At 40.4% G+C, this 24,831-nt stretch overlaps 1 protein-coding gene and 1 pseudogene across 1 annotated transcript in view; one reads left to right on the top strand and one right to left on the bottom strand.

Moving 5' to 3' along the window:
• Nucleotides 1-2,038: 2,038 nt before the first annotated feature.
• Nucleotides 2,039-3,626, top strand: LOC103113225 (centromere protein K-like; annotated as a pseudogene).
• Nucleotides 3,627-3,750: 124 nt separating this feature from the next.
• Nucleotides 3,751-24,831, bottom strand: part of CHRNB3 (cholinergic receptor nicotinic beta 3 subunit) — a 44,026-nt gene continuing 22,945 nt past the window's right edge. The window contains exons 5-7 of the mRNA XM_060181438.1: nt 13,280-13,389; nt 8,074-8,956; nt 3,751-6,320 (exon numbers count right to left, since the gene is read on the bottom strand). Of these exons, the coding sequence (XP_060037421.1) occupies nt 6,183-6,320; nt 8,074-8,956; nt 13,280-13,389 (1,131 nt within the window). The 3' untranslated portion in view covers nt 3,751-6,182. The remainder of the gene's footprint in view (nt 6,321-8,073; nt 8,957-13,279; nt 13,390-24,831) is intronic.

Consider the following 24,831-nt stretch of genomic DNA (forward strand, 5'->3'; position numbering starts at 1 on the left):
CTGACATTGTTCACTTGTTAGAATTAGCTGGCAAATTTTAACTGCAGATATTTCTTGCTAAACATAAATCAAAATTTTGGGCTGGAGAAACAACATAATGTTTATGCGTAAGACTTTCATGCCTGAGGCTCTGAAGTCACAAGTTTAATCCCCAGTACCACCATAAGCCAGAGCTGAGTAGTGTTTTGGTCTCTCTCTCTCTTTCTCTCTGACACTGCCCCCCAACTCTCTCTCATTAAAGTAAAATACATTTTAAAAAGTAATCAAAATTTCTTGTTGCCACTAGGATTATTGCTGGGGCTTTGTTTCTTTATGACTCCATCACTCTTAGTGGTGGTTTCCCCCCTTTCTCTTTTATCTAAATAAAGGATGGGAGACAGGGAGAGTTAGAGATGGTGAGAGAGAGAGAGGAGAGACACCATAGCACTGTCCTCTGCTTGTAGAACTTCTACCACTCTTGCCAGTCTTTCTTTTAATTTTTTTAATATATATATTTTTTGGGGGGAATTAATGTTTTACATTCAACAATAAGTACAATAGTTTGTACATGCATAACATTGCCCAGTTTCCCATATAACAATACAACCCCCACTAGGTCGACCTGTATTCTCCCCACCCACCCACCCACCCCAGAGTCTTTTACTTCGGTGCAATACGCCAGTTCCATTTCAGGATTTACTTGTGTTTTCTTTTCTGATCTTGTTTTTCAACTTCGGCCTGAGAGTGAGATCATCCCATATTCATCCTTCTGTTTCTGACTTATTTCACTCAACATGATTTTTTTCAAGGTCCATCCAAGATCTTGCCAGTCTTTCTGTTTTCTTTCCTCTAGCTAGAGGATCACACACACACACACACACACACACACACACACACACACACACACACACACACACACACACGGAGGGTTGGCAATCTCAATCTCCCCCTCCCCCTCCCCTCCCCCTCCCTCTCCCTCCCCCTCTCCCTCTCTCCACACTGTAACACTGTTTTATTTCCTGTGGTGCTTCTCCCTCCAGGTGCTCCCAATGTAGTGAACCTGGGCACAAGTCTGGGCTCTTGAGTATGGTAATCTGTTTGTTCTACCAGATAAACCATCTACCTTTTCCCCCTCCCCCCACCTCAATTTCTTTGTTTTAAATGTATCTTCTTGTAGCTACTTTCTTAAGGTCATTGTGCTATGGAAACATTTATCCTTTGTTCTTATTGGAAACACCATCTCCCACCTGAACTGACAGGAGGCTTAAGCTATAGGTACACATAGAAATGTTTGCCCTTTGCTAAATTTGTGCCTGGTCAGAAAGAGGCTTGCTTTGGAAATCGTTTCACATGCTATTTTTCACAATTTAGAATGGAATTAGAATATGAATACATTTTCCCAAGATTAGCACTGTCATTTACCTAGCAAATTAACAAGTTGAATAAAGTCAAGGGATGAATTAAAGCCAACAATGCTCTCAATAAAAAGAAGAAGAGAGATTTGCCCTTTGATGCACAGTCCCAATGGAGATTTAAGACAGGGATGCCTTGATTTTTATTACAATGCAGCCTTGTAAATCCTACCTTGATCTATTGATAAAACAGATTAAATTTTCCTAAAAGAATAGCATTATATGAGAAGTAGCTGTGGCTCAAAGACTGTGAAAGTATTAGTATAAATCTCTAAAGTATGGGATTCTAGAGCAGGGGAAAGTATTGCTAAGGTCATGCGAATAATAACTTCTCAATATTTACGAGGGAACTAAAACTCAGAAAAAGCAGATGGTCTGCTGAGGTCACACAGCCAGGTAATGGCTGGTCTAGTGCTTTGGTTTCCACTTCACCATGTTGCCTCCCATGTGAAAAACCCAGTGAAACACATAGCTTATATTCTGCTTTACAGTAAAACTTTGAAGAGCTTTAAAAAAAATGATGACATCATCTCCCTTGCCTCATCTTGGATGCGACTTGGAGGAATCATGTCAAATGGGATAAGCCAAGAAGATAAGGATGAATTTTGGATGATCTCACTTATAGGTAGAATTTATGAAATAGGGGAGTTCAAGTCTGTCTACCTTTGTGGAGGCCAAGAAAATTGTAAGACACATGTCAATGAGTCAACAACATCTAGATCAACAAGATCTAGATCCAGATAGTACTACAGAAGTGGAAAATAATCAAAATGCTGAAGAAGAACTTTTTAAAGAATGTGAAGAGATGTGGAAAGATATGGAAGAATGTCAGAATAAATTATCTCTTGTTGGAACTGAGACCCTTACTGATTCAAATGCTCAGCTATCATTACTAATTATACAAGCAAAATGCTTGACTGCTGGGCTCAGTCAATGGCAGAACGAAACTCCTGAAATAATTCCACTCAGTGAAGAAATTCTGGTATCACTGGGAAAAGAGCAGTTCACAAAATTGAAACATGATCTTGAACTGGTGCTATCTACTGTTCAATCAAAGAATGAAAAGTTAAAGGAAGACCTGGAAAGGGAGCAGCAGTGGTTACGTGAACAGCAGCAGATAATGGAATCTCTTAATGCACTACATAACAAAATGAAAGAGCAGATTGTGACCTTTTCTGAGTCGAGTCATCAGTGAACTTAAAACTAAGTTGCATGATATAAAAGAATATAGAAAGAAACTCTTAATTACCATGGGTGAATTTCTAGAAGACCATTTTCCTTTGCCTGACAGAAATGCTAAAAAGAAAAAGAAAAACAAAGAAACAACTGAACATCTGATAACACTGCACGAGATTTTGGAGATTCTTTTGAATAGATTGTTTGATGTTCCACATGACCCATATGTCAAAATTAGAGATTCTTTTTGGCCACCTTATATTTAACTGCTCTTACGTAATGGAATTGCCTTGAGACATCCAGAAGATCCAACCAGAATAAGATTAGAAGCTTTCCATCAGTAAAAATATAGTCTCTTCTTCAAAGACTGCTTAAGGAATATCTTATTCAAGGTCATAATACAAATGTTCAGGATTACTGCATGAAGAACGTTATTTGCAAGGCATGCAGGCTTATTTTTATCCTTTAAATGAGATGCTACCATTTTTTATTCAATTAAAAATGTACCTTTCTTGGGGCCATGTGGTGGTGCACCTGATTAAACACACTCATTACAACACGCAAGAATGCAGGTTCAAGCCCCACCTGCAGGGGGAAATCTTCACAAGTGGTAAACCAAGGCTGCAGGGTCTCTTTGTCTCTTCCCTTCTTTATCTCCTCCTCCCCTCTCAATTTCTCTCTGTCTCTGTCTAATATATAAATAAAAATGTAATTTAAAATGTTCCTTTCTCATTCTATTAGTACTTTGGTGTTTTAAAATGTGTGGACAGGAAAGCAAATAAAATATTTTAGGCTTGATCATTATAGAACTTTCTACAAGATTCTTTGACACAGTATTGCTAATGTGATGTGAAATCTTTTTAATATTTATGGCAGTTTTAAAATACATATTTTAGTTCCATCTGCTAGTCTACTTTACATTTGGCCAGCTCATTTGCACATGGTTTTAAAGTTGATGTAGTAACTAATTTGATGCATCAGCTCTGCTCTATGTACGTTGCCTTAGTTCTGTGTTTATTGAAAGTCAGAATATACAAGCCAATGGGTGAAAGTTATACTTTAGTATGCATTACATAACAAGTGACATCAAATATTAAATCACTTTTGATTCTGTTAAAAAATTGTGTTCACAAATTTTGATAAACCTTGTAACATTTCTGTCAATAAAACTCATCTAAACATTCTAAAAAAAAAAAAGAATTTATGAAATAGGACAGAAAGAGAAAACACAAAGTAAAACTTAGACTGGCTGTGGAATATTATCCCAAAGCAAAGGATTCTGGGGAAAGTAGGGGAAGAGAGAAGGAAGGGGTGAAGAGGGCATTGGGGTCCTGGTACATGAACTATCCTGAAGAAAAATTGTTAATGTGGAGATAATAAGTAGAACTTAAGGTAACCATAATTAATACTCCTTCAAATATTTCAGAGGTTATGACATCTAAAAGAAAAGTTACAGTTCTTAGAAATCAAATACATGATTTATCTATAAACAACAAGGAAATGAAAACAAAATACCTGAGTAGCTGGATTGAATAGCTAACAGCTGAATATCAAATTAGTTAGCTTTATCAAACTGAAAATGTAAAGAACTGAATAAATAAAAAGTATGAGAGTCTGGGGAGGTGGCTCAGTGGTAGAATACATGCCTAGACTGTATGAAGTCCTACTTTTGACCCCTGTCACAAAAGAGTGAGAGGGAGGGAGAGAGACAGATTACTATACATGGAAGACAAATCCAGGGATACCGTGAAACCTCTATTAGTGATTTCAAGAGGAAAGGAGAGTGATAGGAGGATGGGGAATAAGATAAATAAAGGGAAGCAAATTTGCTCTAGTTGAAAGATGTCAGTAGATAGTCAGTAGATTTGTAGAGAACTATACTCTGACATATACAGCATACAGATGACATTTTTTAAAAGACCCAACAAAAGAAAAAAATCTTAAAGTTTCAGAAGGAAAGTACAGGGATTTATAAGAAGAAGAAATAAGAATCACCATTCACCATTTGTTGTCTCTATAACACTGGGTATTGAAGAGTGTTGTCTTCCAAGTTCTGAGGGAAAATGATTTTGAACTCAAAATTCCATGCCCAGCCAACCTATTCTATGAGGACAGAAAACAATCTCAAAAAAGCAAGGATTCGAAACGACTCCTACTTAAACCTTCCTAAAGAGTTACACGTAGACGGTTTCCTCTGAAGTAATGAAGCAAATCAGAAAATGGAGAAAACAAAAAGTGGTGAGTAAATAAATAAATGAAACAATTGTTTATGTTGTGGTTTTGAAAAAAATATATGGGCAATAAATTATTCTGAAGGGTTAACCCTCATAAAATCATGACCAAGAACTAAAAATGTGGGCAATTTACACAAAAAAAAGAAAAAAAGGACAAAGAAAGTATAAACAAAAGTATTAAATTATTTATAGCCTCCATCTCCCCACCTATGGCAGGTACACTTCACGAGCGGTGAAAGAGGTCTGCAGGTGTCTGTCTTTCTCTTTTCCTTTCTAACTCCCCATCCTTTCTTGATTTCTCTCTCTGTTCTGTTAAATAAAATAGAAAAAATAAAAAGCTGCTGGAAGCAGTAGATTTGTAGTGCAATCACCAAAGGTGTGACAATAAAAAAGAAAAAAATTATGGGTGGGTGGAGACAGCTACAGATACTAATCCTTATCACTGATTTAAAAAGCATAAATATGTTTAATGATAAAATAGAATAGAAACAAATTCATAACTTTCAAACCATTCAAGGAAAAGAAGGAACAGATAAACTCAGTCAAGACTAAAAAGGAAAAAGAACAGAAGAAAAAAGCATAACATTCATAGCCCCAGTTTGAAATCCAGGTAAAACCACCAGAGTCATCAATAATGCAGAAGAAGCAGGTTCTGTACACAGAAATAGCTTGACTCAAGACCTCCTTGGAGTGCAGGTAGATCTCCTGAATTAGGCCTCCGTCTAGTGTGTGTGTGTGTGTGTGTGTGTGTGTGTGTGTGTGTGTGTGTGTGTGTGGCGGGGGCAGGCATTTATCTAGCAAGCAGACATGTGACGTCAGTCTTAAATATTTTACTCTGCCTATAACAAGTGAGGTTTTAACCCAAACTCACTTTTTTTTTTTTTTTGCCTCCAGGGCTATTGCTGCAGCTCGGTGCCTGCCTACGATGAGTCCACTGCTCCTGGAGCCCATTATGTTGCCCTTGTCGTTATTATTATTGTTGTCATTGCTGCTGGATAGTACAGAGAGAAATTGAGGGGGGGGGGAGACACACACAGAGAGAAACAGACTCTTGCAGACCAGCTTCACTGCCCATGAAGTGACCCCCCTGCAGGTGGGGAACCAGGGGCCTGAACTGGGTTCCTTATGCCAGTCCTTGTGCTTTGTGCCATGAACGCTTAAGCCGCTGTGCTACCGCCAGATCCCCCCAACTCACTCGCAACTTAACTGTGAGCACATCCACAGTTGCCAAGGTTCAGCTTCCCTGAGGATAACACAGGCCCTTTAAATAAGCAAGTAGGCTTGGAAATTATATATACAGACTAGCTGGATGCAATTCTAAGGGATTTTTATAGTTTGTTTAGTTTTTAAAGACTGTATTTTACATCACTCTTGAAACTGCCTAGTGGTGGTAACTCTGCAGCCACATCTTCAAAGCCGGGGTGAAAATCAGAACTGAGCCTGTTACGGCTGCTGTGAGAAACAGCCACAGGAAGATACGGTCCAGAACCTGAGCTACAAATTTCCAGTCTTGGACCACCTGCAAAAGAGAAAAAGACATCTTTCATTCAAGATGATGGCAAACCGTTTTGAATTCATGTCAGGGATTTAAAAGGAGTAACAGATTTATATAGCAGATCAGTTTTCAAATCACAACACCACCCCCCAATTTTAGTCTTCTGTTAACATTAAAAACATAAATTGGGGGGCGAGGCAGTGGCACACCTGGTTGATCACACACATTGCAGTGTGCAAGGATGTGGGTTCAAGCCCCTGGTCCCCACCTACGGGGAAAGTTTCATGAGTGGTAAAGTAGGGCTGCAAGTGTCTCTCTGTCTCTTTCCTTCTCTATCTCCCACTCCCTTCTCCACTTCTCTCTGTTTTTATCCAATAATAAATAAAAAGATAAATAAATAAATAAGTAAATAGGGGCTGGGTGATGGAATATCTAGTTGAGTGCACACATTACAATGTGCAAGGACCCATGTTCAAGTCCCCAGAAGCTTCACAAGTGGTGAAACAGTACTGCAGGAGTCTCTCTGTCTCTCTCCCTCTTAATCTCCCCCACATCCTCTCAATTTCTCTCTGTCTCTATCAAAAATAAATAAATAAATAAATAAATATTTAAAAAGGAAGAAAAGAAATACAAAACACCATTAAAAATAAATACTTTTTAAAAAGACATGAAACGGAAACAACAGAATCACCTATGTTATGACTCACTTGCAAGCATTCCTGATAAAATGGGGGAAACTCAATTTTTCTATTTTTATAAAAATATTTTATTATTGGGAGCTGGGTGGTGGCACCCCTGGTTGAGTGCACATGTTACAGTGTACAAGGATCTGAGTTTGAGCCCCTGGTCTCCATCTGCAAGGGGAAAGCTTTGCAAGTGGTGAAGCAGTGTTGCAGGTGTCTCTCTGTCTCTCTCTCCCTTTCTACTTACCCCTTCCCTATCAATTTCTGGCTGTCTCTATCTAATAAATAAATGAAGATAATAAAAACTTTTATTAATTAATTTATTTATTGAATAGAGACAAAGAGAAATTGAGAGGGGAGGGAGAGGCAGAGAGGAAGAAAGAAAAAAGAGATATCTGCAGCACTGCTTCACAGCTTCATGAAGCTTTCCACCTGCAGGTGGGAATCAGGGGCTTGAACCTGGGTCTTTGCTCACTATAGCATATGCATTCAAACTAGTATGCCATCACCTGACCTCTGATTTTTCATTTTTTTTGTTATTTTAGAAAGCCTGACTTTTATATAAATGATAACTCCAGCATCTCTTATAGTGATGCTTCCTGATCTTATATGTGAAACAAACGATATATTTACAAATTATGAATTTTTCTAACCATCTGTCATAGGTGTCCTGTTCTATTCTCTCTGTGGGTTTAGCTGCTACAGCTCCAGAGTGATGATTCTGCTGAGGCAACCTGACCAGGAGTCATCTGGAACATATAAGGGAGTGAGGGACCTAGTCTATTTGTAGGTAAGGAAGTTGAGCAGAATGAGAAATATGCCTGTGAGAACAAGGCCGGAGAAGGAACAGACTACAATTTACAATTGTTTCAGTTTTGCTTATTGTGCTTTTTGTGAACTTTTCCCTAAAATTTCCCACTTAAAATCCCTATCTTATGTTAGGGTCTGCTTTACACTTTACACATGTAAAGCAGATAGCTAATACTTTTAAACCTTTTAAACTATGCTAGAGCCTTGTTGTAAATGGATGTTAAAATATTAATATTAGTCTTTGCCCACTTCTGTAGCCTTATTTTGAAGATCAGTGAACTCACCTGGCTGATAAAATGTTCTTTCTTCACGTGCTGTGAAATATATCTAATGGAATCAGCAGCCTTTTCCAAGAAAGCAATCAGAACTTTTTCACCTTCACTAATCTGTCTTAGTTTCTTTTTCTCCAGGACTTTCCCTTTCACAACTGGTTGGCTCTCATCTTTATGTGGGAAAGAATAGCGATCCACGTGGCCCTTCATGCAAAGCAATTTAGGAAGTTTTTGCAGAAATAGTCTCTTAACCCAGGGAGCCATGGGATGGTATGTTGAAGAGGATCTGTGGTGAACATTAATTACGAAGACAGTAACAATAATCGACAGGGTAACAAAGATCATAATAAACAAAAGATACTCTCCAATGAGGGGAATGACTTTGGAAGAAGATGGGATAATTTCTTCAATCACTAAGAGGAAAACTGTCAGAGAAACCAAAACTGATGTGGATAAGGAAAGTTTCTCTCCCTCATCAGAAGGCAAATAGAACACAAGGACTGTGAGGAAAGATAGCCCTAAGCAGGGGATTATCAAGAAGAGGGTGTAAAACAGGGGCAAGCGTCTCAGGACAAAAGAGTAAGTGATGAATGGATAGGAGTATAAGCCCTCTCTTCGGTTTCCCTTCATGCCTTTTGCATTTAGTATTTCCCATTCTCCATTATCAAAGAAATCTTTTCGGTCAACATTTTCATTGATCAAGATGAGGTCAACCATGGTACCATCATAAGTCCAAGATCCAAACTTCATGGAGCAGTTCTGTCGGTCAAATGGGAAAAATGTGACGTCCATGGTGCATGAACTTTTGTAACTGGCGGGAGGGGTCCAAATAACGGTTCCATTGAATTTCACAATGACTTTGGTCATGAGGGAGCCTTCAAAACGTCCATCAGCACTGTAGTAAAAGTATAATAGTTTCCTTTTAGTGCTTAGAAGAATGGTTTATTTCTCTAGGCTAGAGACAAAGAGAAGTTGAGAGGGAAGGGAGAAATGGGGTGGGGGAAGAGATAGCATTGTTTCACCACTCATGAAGCTTCCTCTGCGGGTGGGGACCAGGGACTTGAACTTAGGTCTTTACACATTGTATGTAAGGTGTGTGCCTTAGTTGAACCAGCGCCTGGCCCCAGTCAAACACTTGTTAACTAGTTGTTTTTACTCACCATTGTACTATTGTATTGAGCAGCCATTAGAAAATGAGCAGACATTAAAAGCTCCATTTTATTTTTCACATGATGTTGTACTTTCCATTTTGGTTCTTGCCTTATCTGATATTAATAGCAAGAATACTCTTTTTTGGGAGTTGGGTGGTTAAACTCATGCGGCGCAAAGCGCAAGGACCGATGTAAGGATTCCAGTTCAAGCCCTCGTCTCCCTACCTGCAGGGGAAGTTGCTTTACAGGCAGTGAAGCAGGTCTGCAGGTGTCTGTTTATCTCTCCCCCTCTGTCTTCCCCTCCTCTCTCGATTTCTCTCTGTCCTATCCAACAACAACAGCATCAACAATAACTACAACTACAAAACAAGAGCAACAAAAGGGGGAAAAAAGAATACTCCTTTTTTTTCACCTTTAAAAATATATATTTACAAGAACAATTCCCTATTCTCTGGGACACTTAGAAAAAAGATCCATGGTGGGGGTAGGGGGAGTAAAACCAATAGTGGAGACAGGTGTAGAACCCTCTCCTCAAATCATTAACCCCCAGGTCCCCAGGCCCAGGGTGGGCCCTGCCATCTAGGTTAGCCCAGGAGGAGTCCATTGAACTCACCTTCTCTAGTCTGTAATTCAGATAAAACAGTCTTTATACCCCCCCATTCCTCCCTCCCAACTCCAGGGACACTTAAAGGGTCCTTTGTACCCACCTGTAGGAAATTGGGGGGTTGGGAGGGAGAGAGCTGAAAATACACATTTGGTATCAAAAATAAACAATTGGAGGTAGCAGGAAGTATCCCCCCAAATCCCTTCCCACCCACCCCATTTCATATCTAGGAAGAGATGCCCTCCCATCCCTATTTGAAAAGTCCTATTTAAAAATAGATTATATTGTTAAAATTGCCAGTAGTTGGGAGACAGTCGACCTGGAGTACTGGCTGGAGAGAGAGGGGGTCCCCCAGACGGGGACACTTCCCCCACTTCTGAAAAAATAAAACCCTCCATTGGGAGGTAGCAGGCTGGACCCCAGGAGTTCAACAGACATGGGAATGGCTTCTTAGGAGGGTGACAGACATAAAGGGCGTTCCTCCTAAGCCAAAAAGGTAGCTGAGAAACGTGCAGACTAGGAGGAAGGCTGGGGTGGTGGAAAGTCCTGTCCTAGAGGGGTGGGTCTTCCTTGGCCAAGCCTCCCAAACCCATTGAATGGCACAAATCCTTCCTAGACTGCTGGGCATGACCAGGAATTGTTGTTGAGCACGGGCCGCGGAGAAGAGAAAGAGGAGGGGTCCGGAGCGAAGAGGAAACACAAATCTTTATTTGCGCTGGCACCTCAGAGTTGGGTGCTAGAGAAGCAGGTTGGGCCACGTGGAGGTAGCGAAAATGGCCGCCTCACGCAATAACCTTTCCTACCTCTGAACACCGGAGTGAAGCGCTGGCAAGAGAGTGAGGTGCGGAAAACGAAGAGTTTTTATAGGAGTAGCTTTCACAAGAATGGGAAGGGGGAGAAGTAACCATAGCACTCCAGGATAGGATGATAACTCTTGTGAGAATGGGAGCGGGGAGGAGTAACCAAAGCACTCCAAATATCGCAGGGATATAGACAATGTCCTGAGGGCACAACATGGCGGAACAGGCACTCCCAGAATGTCCCAACTCTCACAGGAACTAGTAGCCTGAGGGGAAAACATGGCAGATGTGAATGCATCTGCACAACTTCCCAGCAAGGAATAATAAGAAGAGAGAACAAATTCTCTCTTCTACTCACCCCTACTGCCCCTACCTAAGTGGGAGACAGGAGTGGGGGGGGAGGTCCTCTGGAGGGCAGGCTGAGACATAAATAAAGGTCCTTCTCAAGCCAGATCCCCAATTGTCTCCTCTTGGGGGATTAAAAGAATGCAGAGATGGGGAAGATGTTCTCACCCCTGCTGCTCTCCACCACCCTGCCCTTCATCACCCCCACCTCCCCCAAAAGGGTTGGGCCAAGGTTCCTCCCAGTGGCCTTCAAAAAATAAATAAATCGCCCCCACCACCGGGGTAGGGAGAGGGTCAGCTGGACACTGGGGGGGGGGGGGGAGCAGAGAAAGAAGAGGGAAACTGTGTTTTCGGTTGCAAGGGTTATTGAGAAAACCTTCTTCCTAGGAATTACCACGCACCCCCTGCCACCAGAGCATGAGTTTGTCATGAGTTTGTCAGATGAACTCTTGTTTCTCCTTGAGACCGGCTGGGTGGAGAGAAGTTCAAGGCATGGATGGAGTGACCCCCCAACACCCTCCCCACCAAAGGGCGGGGGCCCGGTGATGGTAGTCAAGGCTTCTGGGGCTCTGGGGAGAGCACCACGGGGGTGGAGAGGCCAACCATGCTGATGGAAGGGACATGCACCTGGGCGCTGCCGCTGGAGGGGAACTGAAAGGAGAGCATGGCTAGGCTTTGGGGTGCAATGGGGCTCAGGGTGCTCCAGAAATGGATGCTGGAGAGCAACGAGCTGGGTGTCAGCAGCACCCCAATCAGTGTGTGTGCAGGGAGCAGGGATGGCGTCAGCAGACCTGAGCCGGCTCCAGATCCCAGAGTCCGTTCTGGTCCCAGCCCACCTAGCAAACTCAGGAGAAGCTCTAGGTCTCGGGGCTTCCGGCTTTTGTGGGGCTGGGCGATCTCCGTGGTGGTGTTGGTGTTGGTGTTGGTGGTAGTAGTAGTGGTAGTGGTGGTGCTGCTGGTGGCACTCCTATGCATTGTGTATTACTTACTTAGGAGCCAGTCAAGGATGGATGAGGATAAGCAAATGAGAATGAGGTGGGGGAGATGTGAGAGGCTGTCTTACAAAGAGGTTGCTTAGCAACATGTCTCAAAGTTTCCATGAAGAGCAGGTAGCCCTGCCCTGGTGATTGTGTTGTGGTGATTAGACAAAAACACTAAAAGCTAGCTGGACTGGCTTCTGACTGGACCCTCCTCCCCTTCCTTTCTTTTTCTCACTAACCCACTACTCTTATTCCTTGTACCCCTGACTCTGGCCTGAGAGTAAGATTTTTTTTTTTTAATTGGGGGATTAATGGTTCACAGTTGACAATGAAATATTATAGTTTGCACATGTATAACATTTCTCAGTTTTCCACATAACAATTCAACCCCCACTAGGTCCTTTGTCATCATGTTCCAGGACCTGAACCCTCCTCCCTCCACCCCCAGAGTCTTTTAATTTGGTGCAATACACCAGTTCCAGTCCAAGTTCTGCTCTGTATTTTCCTTTCTAGTAAGATGATTTTTGACACTCCAGGCTGCCATCTTTTTAGGCAGTTTGCTTCTGAATTAAACTCTTTTTTCTTTCCCTAACTTTTCCTTCTTGAATTACATGTCCTTAAATATTATTTATTTATTTTTAAAATGATTTAAAAATATTTATTTATTATTGAATAGAAAAAGAGAAAAATTGAGAGAAGAGGAGAGATAGGGAGGGAAAGTAACAGAGAGACACCTGAAGCCCTGCTATTTCATTTGTGATGCTTTCCCCCTGCAGATGGGACTACAGGTTTGAACCTGGGTCCTTGATTACTGTAATGTGTGTGTTTAACTGGATATGCCACCACCTGGCCCTCACTTAACTGACTTTTAAAAAAAATATTTATTTATTTATTTTCCCTTTTGTTGCCCTTGTTGTTTAACATTGTTGTGGTTATTGATGTTGTTGTTGGATAGGACAGAGAGAAATGGAGAGAGGAGGGGAAGACAAAGAGGGGGAGAGAAAGACAGACACCTACAGACCTGCTTCACTGCCTGTGGAGCGACTCCCCTGCAAGTTAGGAGCTGGGGGCTCCAACCGGGATCTCTATGCCGGTCCTTGCACTTTGCACCACATGCGCTCAACCCACTGCACCACTGCCCGACTAAAGTGTGCAGCTTGGCATTTATAACACTATTTGCATTCTCTTAATTCCCCATTGCAGTGTCTAACAATATCTTTAAAGTAAAATCGTCTTTGTGTTATGTAAAGTAATACAGATTTCTCAATTATTTTGCTAAATTCAAGCCCCCACCCCCATCCTAATCTTGGCAGTGTACTTTTCTTTTGTGATACTTACTTTTCAAAGAGAACTATGTCAGGAAGCCAGAGAGATTCTGATGGAACTTTAATTGAGCGAATTCCACCATACTCATCAGGATTCCAGCGCAATTTGTGGTCTGTCCATTCCTAAAAACAAAAAATTGGTATACTGTGATTTCATTCTGAAAATTCAGTGTATCTGACCATACAATCTTCACATTTATATTAATCTATGAATCCAGAGTTTTATTTAAAGAAATAAATTAAACTTTTTCAGATTTCATCATCTTATCTATGCTTCAGCGCAGGGCTCTAGCAGAACAAAGTCTGAGCCAGCTTGACCTCTGATCTTGGTTGGATCTACAACCTTGTTCTGCCTGGGAATTAATTAACTATTTTCTGAGAGCACCGCTCAGCTCTGGTTTATGGTGGTGCTGGGGATTGGACCTCAGTCTCAGGCACTGATGTCTTTTTATGTAACCTTTATGTTATCTCCCCAGTCCCTGTCTGGGGTTTCCATTGCTATATCTCCTCATGATGAAGACTCCATGACAAGTTCCAGTGATTTTTTTTTTTTGTAGCCTGTTTTCTCATCCTTCTAATTAGGTTTATTTCAGGAAAGTTAGTCCAGTGATATTTTAATTGCATGATAATCAGTACAAACTATTTTGATCCTCACTCAAGAATCTGGGACAAACATTCACCCAACTTATTATGAAGAAGCCAGTATCTACTGACTAGTCTTGAGGACATTAAAACTTCTCTCCAGTGGGGGAGATAAAATATTTCCAAGAAAATTTCCTTTAAATTCAGATCTGAATTTATTTTGTGAGCACCCAATTATAGTTTTCAATTATATTCTTTATGTTGTTAGTTTCCAGATACCTACATTTTTCTGCCTAATAACAGGGTGACATAATTTGGCATGTTTTACAGTAGGGGCTGATGGGTCCAGATTAATAAGCCTGACTACTAATTGATAGGATTATGAAGTTCAAGTGGATGATGATGATTGACCCAATTACAGTAGGAATGAACTTTCTTAAAATGATTTTGGTTCTAGAATCCTGTAAAATTTAATCTGAGAAGTAAATCCTTCTATTCCACTGTCTCTGTGTGGGTAGCTGAGCAGTTTGTATGATAATGTTAAAAGACATTTTAGAAAGGGAGGGTGTGCCCACTGTGAGGCTTTTTGGAGCCTAGTAATGCTAACTTTGTCATTAAAAAGTCAGGAGACAGTATATGGATGACTTCATTAGATAGAAAATGTTGAAATATGCATGATGCCTGAAAAATGAAAAATGATGGAACTATACAACCCAGATGAGGCAGTATCTATACTAGAGGATATTTGTCCTTGGAAAGCAATTTTTGAAAGTCATAGCCATTTGTTTTTTAATTTTTATTTTTAAATATTTTATTTTATTTGATAGGGGAGGGGAAGATAGGGAGAAAGATAGACACTTGTAGGCCTGCTTCCTTACATGTGAAATGTCTCTCCTGCAGCCAGGGTTATTTATTTTCCCCCCTTTTTTGTTGCAGCCTTGTTGTTGTGGTTACTATTGTTACTTGTGGTTACTTGTAGTCTTGTTGTTGTGGTTACTATTGTTGTTGTTAATGTGGTTATTATTGTTCATTGTTGGCTAGGACAGAGAGAAATGGAGAGAAAAGGGGAAGACAGAGAGGGGGAGAGAAAGATAGACACCTGCAGACATGCTTCACCACCTGTGAGGCGACGCCCCCAAAGTTGGGGAGCCAGGGGACTCGAACCCTGATCCTTACACTGATCTTTGCACTTCTGGATACGTGCTCTTAACCCACTGCACTACTGCCTGACTCCCAGGGTTGTTTATTTTTAATGAGAAAGCTACAGAGAGAGAAAGAGAAAACCAGAACACTGACGGCCCAGATCTGACTTATGGTGGCACTAGAGATTGAACCTGGGACTCCAGAGCCTCAAGGAAGAAAATCTTTCATATAGCCATTATGTTGTCTCTCCAGCAAAGATACAGGCCTTTAAAAATCTAGAGTTCAAAGCATAAAAAATGGCACAAAACAACTGATGGAAAATCATGCATATGAAGACTGACTACATAAGAGTCCAAAGTCATTAAGTATTTACCACGTATTTTTTCCCCTCACCCTTTGTTCATTTTGAAAAGTAAATGTAATTTCATTCCTATGAATAAATTCTCTTCTCAGGAGATTTTATTATCATCAGTAAGTCTGAATTTCAGAAAACTTGGAGAATATTAATATTAACTTTTTGATTGTTTGGTTCACTTCCATGTCATTCTTTAAAAAAAAAACAACAAACAAAAAAAAACTGCTTACAATAAAATCCATTCTTTTGAAGCCTGGGAAATAGCAAAGAAGTTGTGCCCAGACCTTAATGCTTGAGATCTCAAATGTCCTACATTCAACCCCAGGTTACACCATATATCAGAGCTGAGAGACCAGTGTGTGCTTGCGCTCTCTCCAATAAATACACAAATCTTAAAAAAAAAGTCAAAGAAAATGCACATATTTATAATAATTTCCAATTGAAAAGTAAATCCATTCTTTTCATGTTCAATACTATATGTGAACAGTTATATAATCACTAAGACCATCTGTCGGGCTAGCTTCGAGGGCGAAAGATGACCAGGGCCTCATAGCTGAGTGGGACGCAGTTCAGTCTTTATTGATGAGGAATGCAGTGCAAGCTAGCTATCTCTAATCACAATCCTGTCCTATATATATCTCCTGAGGTGCAAGTGTCAGGAAGAGGAAGTACATAGGATAGGGGGTGGGGAGAAAGAAAAAGCGCTGGAACCAGTGGGGATTAAACCAATGAAAACAATGATTATGTAAATAAACCACAGCCAGGGGTGAGCAATGCAACAGAAGGGGTCTTAGAAGCAGAATTTAGAAGCAGACCAAGAACCATCATATACCAAAACTAATCTGTTACCTAAAAATTTTCCTCACATCATACAGCAAATCCTAACAAAGGGATATTTCAAAGTTAACCCAATTGCCAAATAATATGGTTATAGCAATAACTATCTATTCTCTTCTTAAACCCTAAGACAGCAGGACCTCCCACTTCCTCTTTAGAGCCTATATTTCCCCCAGTCCTGGAACCTCTAGGGTGGGGCTCACTTTCCTGCATGCTTTTCTCAACTCATACCAAATGATATTGCATCCACTGATCCCAACCTGATCAATGCAAGGAGTACCACCTAGCATGCTTCACTTCAGACTGTGTCCAGAGATGTACCAACCCTTCACCCTCATTACTCGGGTGAGACATTTCCTTTCATAGTATTCTCAAATTCCATTCCAGGAGATTCACTTCCTAACAAAATCCCCAAACCTAGATATAGACCAGGTCCCATGAGATAGGGCATATGTTCACATTTATCCATAAATTAGGGCAAAATATATACCTGAAAGCAAAAATACACAAGTCTGTAGTGAGTCAGTATAAAGTTCATAATGAAATAGTATCTACTTAGAATTAGATACCCTCCTCACCTACTTCCTATTACAGTTCTCTCACTCACTCTGAAGCTAGTCTCATCAAAGCAAGGACTGCAAAAGCTGAATCTAAGAGACTGGCATACTTTAACCATGACTCTTTAGTCACTATCAGGCCACCGCATCAGCTGAGGCCCTAATCAGGGAGTCCTGAGATTCCCAAACAGACATGATGGGCCTAGGCCTCGAATAATTCCCTCTCTCCATTGCTACCAGTCATTCCTATCAGGAACAACACAATAGACCCCTTTGTGGGCTCCCATAGAACCTTGCCTTCAACGTGGATCAACAACAATAGAGAATGTTCCACATCCTCTGAAGGGAGGATGAACAACATACTCTATGCTTCACCTGAGGAGGATGGGTCTTAATATTGGGACATCTTGGAACATTCCTACTCATGACCACAGAATGTGAGCTCAGATCTACAGGGATGCAGAGGTCACATAGGTTCCTAAGCTGAATATGGGCCCCAGATCACATCAAATCCATGGGGTTTACAGTCAATAATATTTATACACCTCTCACATATTTGGGAGCTACTCTCTTCCCTGATCCAGCTTTCTGGTTCTTTTGTCAGGCATGACATCACCTCCCCAGACAATAATTAGGATTCATCTGCATATCATATTTCAGGCTTAGGCAAAAAAAAAAAAACACAACAAAAAAACAAACAAAAAACCCCCCACTAGTATAGCCACAGGCCCTTCGGAATATAACTAAAATATGCCTCGTGGCTATCTACAAAATGGAGGGCCCCCCCAACTCTTCATCTGCACTATTCCAGCCCTTAGGTCCATGATTGGTCAACAATTTGTTTGGCTTTGTATGTTAACTCTCTTTTCAACCACCAGGTTCCAGATGCTAGCATGATGCTGACCAGACTTCCCTGGACAGACGACCCCACCAATGTGTTCTGGAGCTCTGCTTCCCCAGAGCTCTTCCCCACTAGGGAAAGAGAGAGACAGGCTGGTAGTATGGATAAACCAGTTGACGCCCATGTTCAGTGGGGAAGCAATTACAGAAGCCAGACCTTCCACCTTCTGCATCCCACAATGACCTTGGGTCCATACTCCCAGAGGGTTAAAGAATAGGAAAGCTATCAGGGAAGGGGACGGGATACAGAGTTCTGGTGTTGGGAATTGTGTGAGGTTGTACCCCTCTTAGCCTATAGTTTAGTCAATGTCTCCTTTTTATAAATAAAAAATTTTAAAAAGCTGCCAAAATAAAAATAAAAGCAACTCTCTTCAAAAAAAAATTTCCTCACATCATCTTTATAACCAGCCCCTTATATTCTTAAACTCTGTCATCTATATATTGTGCCTGGAATTTTGCCTTTTCTGTTATATCATATAAATAGATTTATATGGAATATAATCTTTTTGATTCTGACTTCTATTACTTATCATAATGCAGTTTGAATTCTTCTATGTACTTCTGTGATCCTTCTATGTTGTAAGGTTACCTGAATTCTTTCCAGTTTATGATGATGATGATAAGCAAGGCTATAAGAAGTTTTTTGTTGTTGTTGTTCAGTTTCTTTGGAGAGTAAAATATACCTTTTTCTTCTTATGATACAAACCTAAGACTGGGATGGCTGGGTCATATACATTTGTAAGTATGTGTTTAAATTTATATGAAAGTACCAATGTGTTGTTCACAGGGGCTGTATGATTTTCTTTTCTTTTCTTTCTTTTTTTTTTTTGTTGTTACCACAGCACTGCTCTGCTCTGGCTTATGGTGGTGAGGGGGATTGAATCTGTGACTTTGGGGCCTCAGGCATGAGAATCTCCTTGCATAACCATTATGCTATCTACCTCTGCCTACTGTATGATCTTTGTATTCTCATGAACAATGTATGAAATTTCTAGTTGTTCTGAATCTTCTCTAGCATTTAGTATTTTCATAATTTTTATTTTAACAATATAGCAGACAGGGAAGGATAGCTCAACTGGTAGGATGCAGGACCTATTTTTTAATATTTTTTTCTCTATTGGAGGATTAATGGTTTATAGTCAACAGTAAAACACAGTAGTCTGTACATGCTTAACATATCTAAGTTTTCCACAGAACAATTCAACCCCCAACATAAGACTTACTTGCCCTAAACTCCTGATTCAGTCCCTGACACCATATATTCTAGAATAGTGCTCTGTCTTCTTTTTGTCTCATGTGAAATAAATAAGATGAATCTTTAAAACTACATATGACAGGTGTGGTTTTAAATATATACTTTACCAATGGATAATGATACTGTGCATCTCTGTGGACTTCTTTGTTGACTCTGTATTTTATTTGGTGAAGTGTCTATTAAATCTTTGGCATCTTTTTAATTGGGTGGTTTCTAATTTGTGTTTTTCATGCTGCTACTCTTTTTATTTTTTCTTATTGTCTTAAAAAAGACTTATTTAGTTATTTTATGAGAGAGAGAGAGAGGAGGGAAAGAGAGAGGAGAGACACTTAGAGCAGTGCTTTTTTCATAGGTAGTGCCAGGTATCAAACCCAAGGCCGCCTGCATCCAAGGCTTGCATTCTATCTGCCTAGTCATCTTAATGGTTGTGCTCTCTCATTGCTTTGTAGAGTTCTTTACATATTTTGGACTAAAGTCCTTTGTCAAATAATGGATTTGCAGATACTTCCCCGTCTTTTTTTATTTTTTAAATTTATTTATTTATTTATTTTCCCTTTTGTTGCCCTTGTTAAACATTGTTGTGGTTATTATTGTTGTTACTGATGTCGTTGTTGTTGGATAGGACAGAGAGAAATGGAGAGAGCAGGGGAGGCAGAGAGGGGGAGAGAAAGACAGACACCTACAGACCTGCTTCACTGCTTGTGAAGCCACTCCCCTGTAGGTGGGGAGGGGGGGCGGGGCTCAATCCGGGATCCTTAAACTGGTGCTTGCGCTTTGTGCCACGTGCGCTTAACCCGCTACGCCACCGCCTGACTCCCTTTTATTTTTATTTTTATGGAGTTATTTATTGTGAGGGAGAGGAAGAAAGAAATCAGAACACTGCTCAGAAGCCTCAGGCATGCAAATCTGGTGCTTGAACGGGCTGAGCTATCTCCCTGGTTTCCCTGTCTATAATCTAAAATTTCTCTTAATGTCTTTAATAAGACAGTTCTTGGTTATTTTTTTTTATTTATTGTCTTTTATTTTTTATGGAATGAGTCATATTTAAAAACATTTTACCTAAGTCACAAAGATTTTCTCCTATGTTTTTCTAGAACTTTTATAACTTAGATTTTGTATTTAGATCTAAGTTCCATTTTAAATTAATTTTTATTAAAGTGAAACAATGTATTTGTTTTTGCATATAGCTAGTTGTTTCTGCACCTTTTATTGAGAAGACTAACCATTCTCCACTAAATTACTTTTGTACGCTTGTCAAAAATCAATGTAGCTTATATGGGCGGAGGGTCTATTTATAGAGTCTTCGCTCTGTCTCATGTGTCTCTGCTTTCCCCAACTCCACATTATCTTAATTATCACTGATTTCTACTAAGTTTTTAAATCACATAACTTGAGTCTTCCAACTATATTCTTCATTAAAATATTTTATATATAATTGACACGTAGTATTATACTATGTTTTCCCTTTTCAAAATTGTTTTTGGCTACTCTAATTCCTTTGCTTTTGCACACAAATTTTTGAAACTGTGAATATCTACTTAACATCCTATTAAAATTGAAATATAATTGATTTAAATCTATTTATTTGGTGAGAACTGACACCATACTGAGTTTTCAGAACCAGGAATATCATTTAATCCTCTGTCCTTCTCCCCTTTTAAAGTCTTTAATCTGCTTTTTACTTTGCTGCTTTGTTGTAATATGCTGATGACAAAACAAAAGTTGTTTGTTTATTATTTATTTATTTAGAGAGCTGACAAACTACCAGGCACCAGTTTATAACTGCTCATTTCTCCAATAGCCTGACAGTTATTTATTATTAGTGCTGTATTAGATTGAAACTCTGAGAGCTTAAGTACCTTGTCCCAGACCTCACAGCTAAGGAAAACAAGACCAGGGTTGCGGATATGCCTAGCTGTCAATCACATCTGTAGGAGGTACTATTGACATTGACTAAACTGTGGCAGTGCCCCCTGAGGCTGCAGTCTGGTTGTCCCTTTGGTATTCCAAACAAGGCTCATCTAAAACCATTAAATTTTTATTTATTTATTTTTCCTTTTGTTGTCCTTGTTTTTTTATTGTTGTAGTTATTATTGTTGTTGTTATTGATGTAGTCGTTGTTGGATAGGACAGAGAGAAATGGAGAGAGGAGGGGAAGACAGAGAGAGGGGGAGAAAAATAGACACCTGCAGACTTGCTTCACTGCTTGTGAAGTAACTCCCCTGTAGGTGGGAAACCGGAGGCTCTAACCCGGATCTTTATGCAGGTCCTTGAACTTCGCACCACATGCGCTTAACCTGCTGAGCTACTGCCCAACTCCTTAAAACCATTGTCTTACACTTGTTATCTCTTCCTCCAAGTTGTATTACAGTGGGAAACCTTGTAATCCAACACTTTTCATGACTTAAGTTGTCTTGTTAAGCTTCCTATAGTTCTACTTTTATGGATATTTCTGGTGCTGGTAGTTATAAAACCAACTGACTGTACATATGCTAAAAATAATAGCTTATTTCACCTCTCTTCATCTAAGAAGACAAAAAACAACAAAACTGATAATCTATTTGACCTTAATAATAAAATAAAGGGTGGGAAATTATACAAATAAGCATGTTGCATTCTATCCAAACTCAGTGACAATCAATGAGAGAGAAATGACGGATGCAATGTACCTTAATGACAGTAGTATCTAGTTAACTATTTAAGCAAGGCTCTTTGAAGGAAGTGATATGTCAGTAGGTCTTTATATGGGGTTAGGGAGGTAGTTCACTGGCCAGGTACCTGCTTGCATGTGTCAGGCAGTAGGTTGGACCCTCAGCACCATGTGAAAATAACAGGGACCAATACTGGTATAAATCCAAAGTAGTGCCTCTCCCTCTCCCTCTCTCTCCCTCTCCCTCTCCTTTTCTTTCTCTCTCCTCTCATAAAAAGCTTTAATTTTAAAAAATGGGGCCTTGGAAGTCTGGGGCCAATACCTTTGATAAACATTATTGGAATCAGCAGGAAAACCTGTGGCCAGAAGCCAGCTGGACCAGGGCCTGAGCCCAAGACACCCATCAGTGAAATTCGAAGAAGAATAACATATGACCAGACACTGAACAGAACGACAGTGTAATGGTAAAGAATTGACTTAGCAAGCTGGAGTTCCATAAGTCCAAGAACCATGGAGTAAGATGCAGCATTTCTTATTGCAACTGTTTTAAACACATACATAAATTGTATGGTGATTTTTAAAAAGCCAAGTTATAACCACATTGTGTGTAACTTAAAAGTAAGTACACTTTACTTTCCCCCCCAAAAAAAACTTTAAAAGCAATATTTCTAAAAAGAGATGAAACTGAATTAGAAAACCAAGTAGATGAATTGGTGAATTAACTTGCTTGAATAGTGAGCCGCTTTGCCATGTGTACAACCCAGGTTTGAGCCTAGCCCCCGCCACATTAAAGGAAGCTTCAATGCTGTGGTCTCTCTGCCTTTCTGTATCTAGATAAAAAGAAAGAAGAAAAAAAAAAGAGAGAGAGAGAGAAAGAAAGAGAGAGAGACAGAGAGAGAGAAGGAAGAAAGAATGCCAAATAGACATGCTATCTGCTAATAAAAATTCACCTGTCCTTCTCCTGGTAAGGCACCCCAGTAACCACCTCATTCCACTGTTAGGACTAATGGTAAACAGATCTGACTCTTCCTGCCTCAGGGGTGGGTCATCAGCCTACACCTGGCAGGTAACCATGCTGGACTCAGTGAGTTACCTTGAGACCTCTAGAGCCACCAGGAAAGAGCCAGCCTTTCTCTCTTCTGCTGAACTTGAACATAGGAAACCTTTTTTTTTTTTTTGTAATTTTATTTTATTTATTTATTCCCTTTTGTTTTATTGTTGTAGTTATTATTGTTGTTGTTATTGATGTTGGTGTTGTTGGATAGGACAGACAGAAATCGAGAGAGGAGGGGAAGACAGAGAGGGGGAGAGATAGACACCTGCAGACCTGCTTCACCGCCTGTGAAGTGACTCCCCTGTAGGTGGGGAGCCGGGGGCTCGAACTGGGACCCTTACGCCGGTCCTTGCGCTTTGTCCTGCCTGCGCTTAACCCGCTGCACTACCGCCCGACTCCCGATAGGCAACCTTTTATTTTTATGCTTTATCACCACTAAGTTTCTTTCCTCCTTGTAATTCTTTTCTTTTTTTCTTTATTGGGGATTAATGGTTTACAGACAATAGTAAAATGTAGTAGTTGGTATAGGTGTAATATTTCTCAGTTTTCCGCATAACAATCTAAACCCCTACCTAGACCCTCCTCTGCCATCATATTCTAGGATCTGAACACTCCCCCTTGCCTCAGAGTCCTTTTTGCTGCAACACACCAAATCCAGTCCAAGTTCACATAGATAGCCTTTTGAGAATGGAATTAATATAGCTTTCCCTGGTACCATTAGGGAAGGGCTTGAGTGAAAATGGAGGCACTCAGAGGGAGAGAAACTGTGGGACACCCAGAGAGAATGTCAGGCCCTGAGGATATTGCTTAAGCTTCTTGGTTTAAGCTGCATATAAGACAGCCTGTTTTTTTGGGGGGGGGCGGTTATTAGGAATTCCATTAGGTTCTCCTTTTGTTTGTATCAATTGGATGGGGTTTTCTGTTCTTTGCAACCGAGATGTCCCAGATATCCTGAAGAGAATCTGAGTATATCTGTGCAGTTAGCACAGTGCAGGCATAGAACAGTGAACCCCAGCTATACATGTACATTCTGAAAGACCAGCTAGAGCTTAGTTCTCGCACTGCAAGCTCTTATTTATTTATTATTATTATTATTATTAACTTCTATTATTATTTAGATAGAGACAGAGAGAGTGAAAGAGACCACAGCACTGAAGCTTCCTTCAATGTGGTTGGGGTCAAGTTCCAACCTGGGTCCTATACATAGCAAAGTGTTCCACTATCCAAGTGAACTGTGTTAGTGGTTTGGGAAGATGGCACAAAGGCAGACTTTCATGCCTGAAGCTCCAGAGGTCATAGGTTCAATCCCTGGTACCATTGTATGCCAGTGCTGAGCAGGGCTCTGGTCTCTCTTATCTCTCACTCTCTTTCTCTCATGCAAATAAATAAACTTAAAATATAAGGTAACGGGGTATAATTCCACACTGTTCCCACCACCAGAATTCTGAATCCCCATTCCTTCCACTGGAAGCTACAGCAGTTCTCCCAAGGTTTCAGTTATGGGTTAACTATTATTTCTACAACTGTATGTCTATATTTGTGTATAATAAACTTTTTAAAAATGAAAACAATGCTGATGAACACAGCTAATGAACCAATCCCACAGTCCCTGCATTTGAAACCGACTGTTACAAACGAAAGTGCCGCTGCTTGAATCTGGTTTCCTCTCTCTTGCCAGTATAGCTTGTGTTTACCTCCACCCAGTTCTAACCTGCAAAGGAGGAAGAAAGATAATCTTGCTGTAAATGCCAGCAAACAATGACTGCTTCTTCCCTGTTGTCCTAAGGGAACTGCAGCAAATACCCAGGTGAGATGTTTGCCTTGTTTGCCCAACCTCCAACTGCAGGAAGAACAGCTGTGCCCACCCAGAACGCAGAGGCAGGACTTTGTGATGTTCACAGTCTTTGGGAAGTTCATGTGCTCTACAAGCAGGCGAGATTCAACACCCAGCACAGTGCCTGGGGCTGACGCAAACAATAAGCCAGAAAACTAACAGATAAATCATAACCACACCTGTGAGGGTGTGAAGACTCGAGAATAGCAAAGTATGATAGTTTGAGATGACCTTGATACTGAGTTGTGGGTGGTTGGCTGGGATGGAGAGAAGGTCTGCTGTAGGTGGAGCACATGGGAGACGGGATCAGAGCAGAAATGAATGGACAGATGGATGAACAGGATATGTGTCTGCATCTTGGAGGTTATAAAAAGTTTGATGGGGGGTGGGTGTGGGAG

The sequence above is a fragment of the Erinaceus europaeus genome, chromosome 2, assembly GCF_950295315.1.
Source record: "Erinaceus europaeus chromosome 2, mEriEur2.1, whole genome shotgun sequence".
In the NCBI taxonomy this organism is placed as follows: domain Eukaryota; kingdom Metazoa; phylum Chordata; class Mammalia; order Eulipotyphla; family Erinaceidae; genus Erinaceus; species Erinaceus europaeus.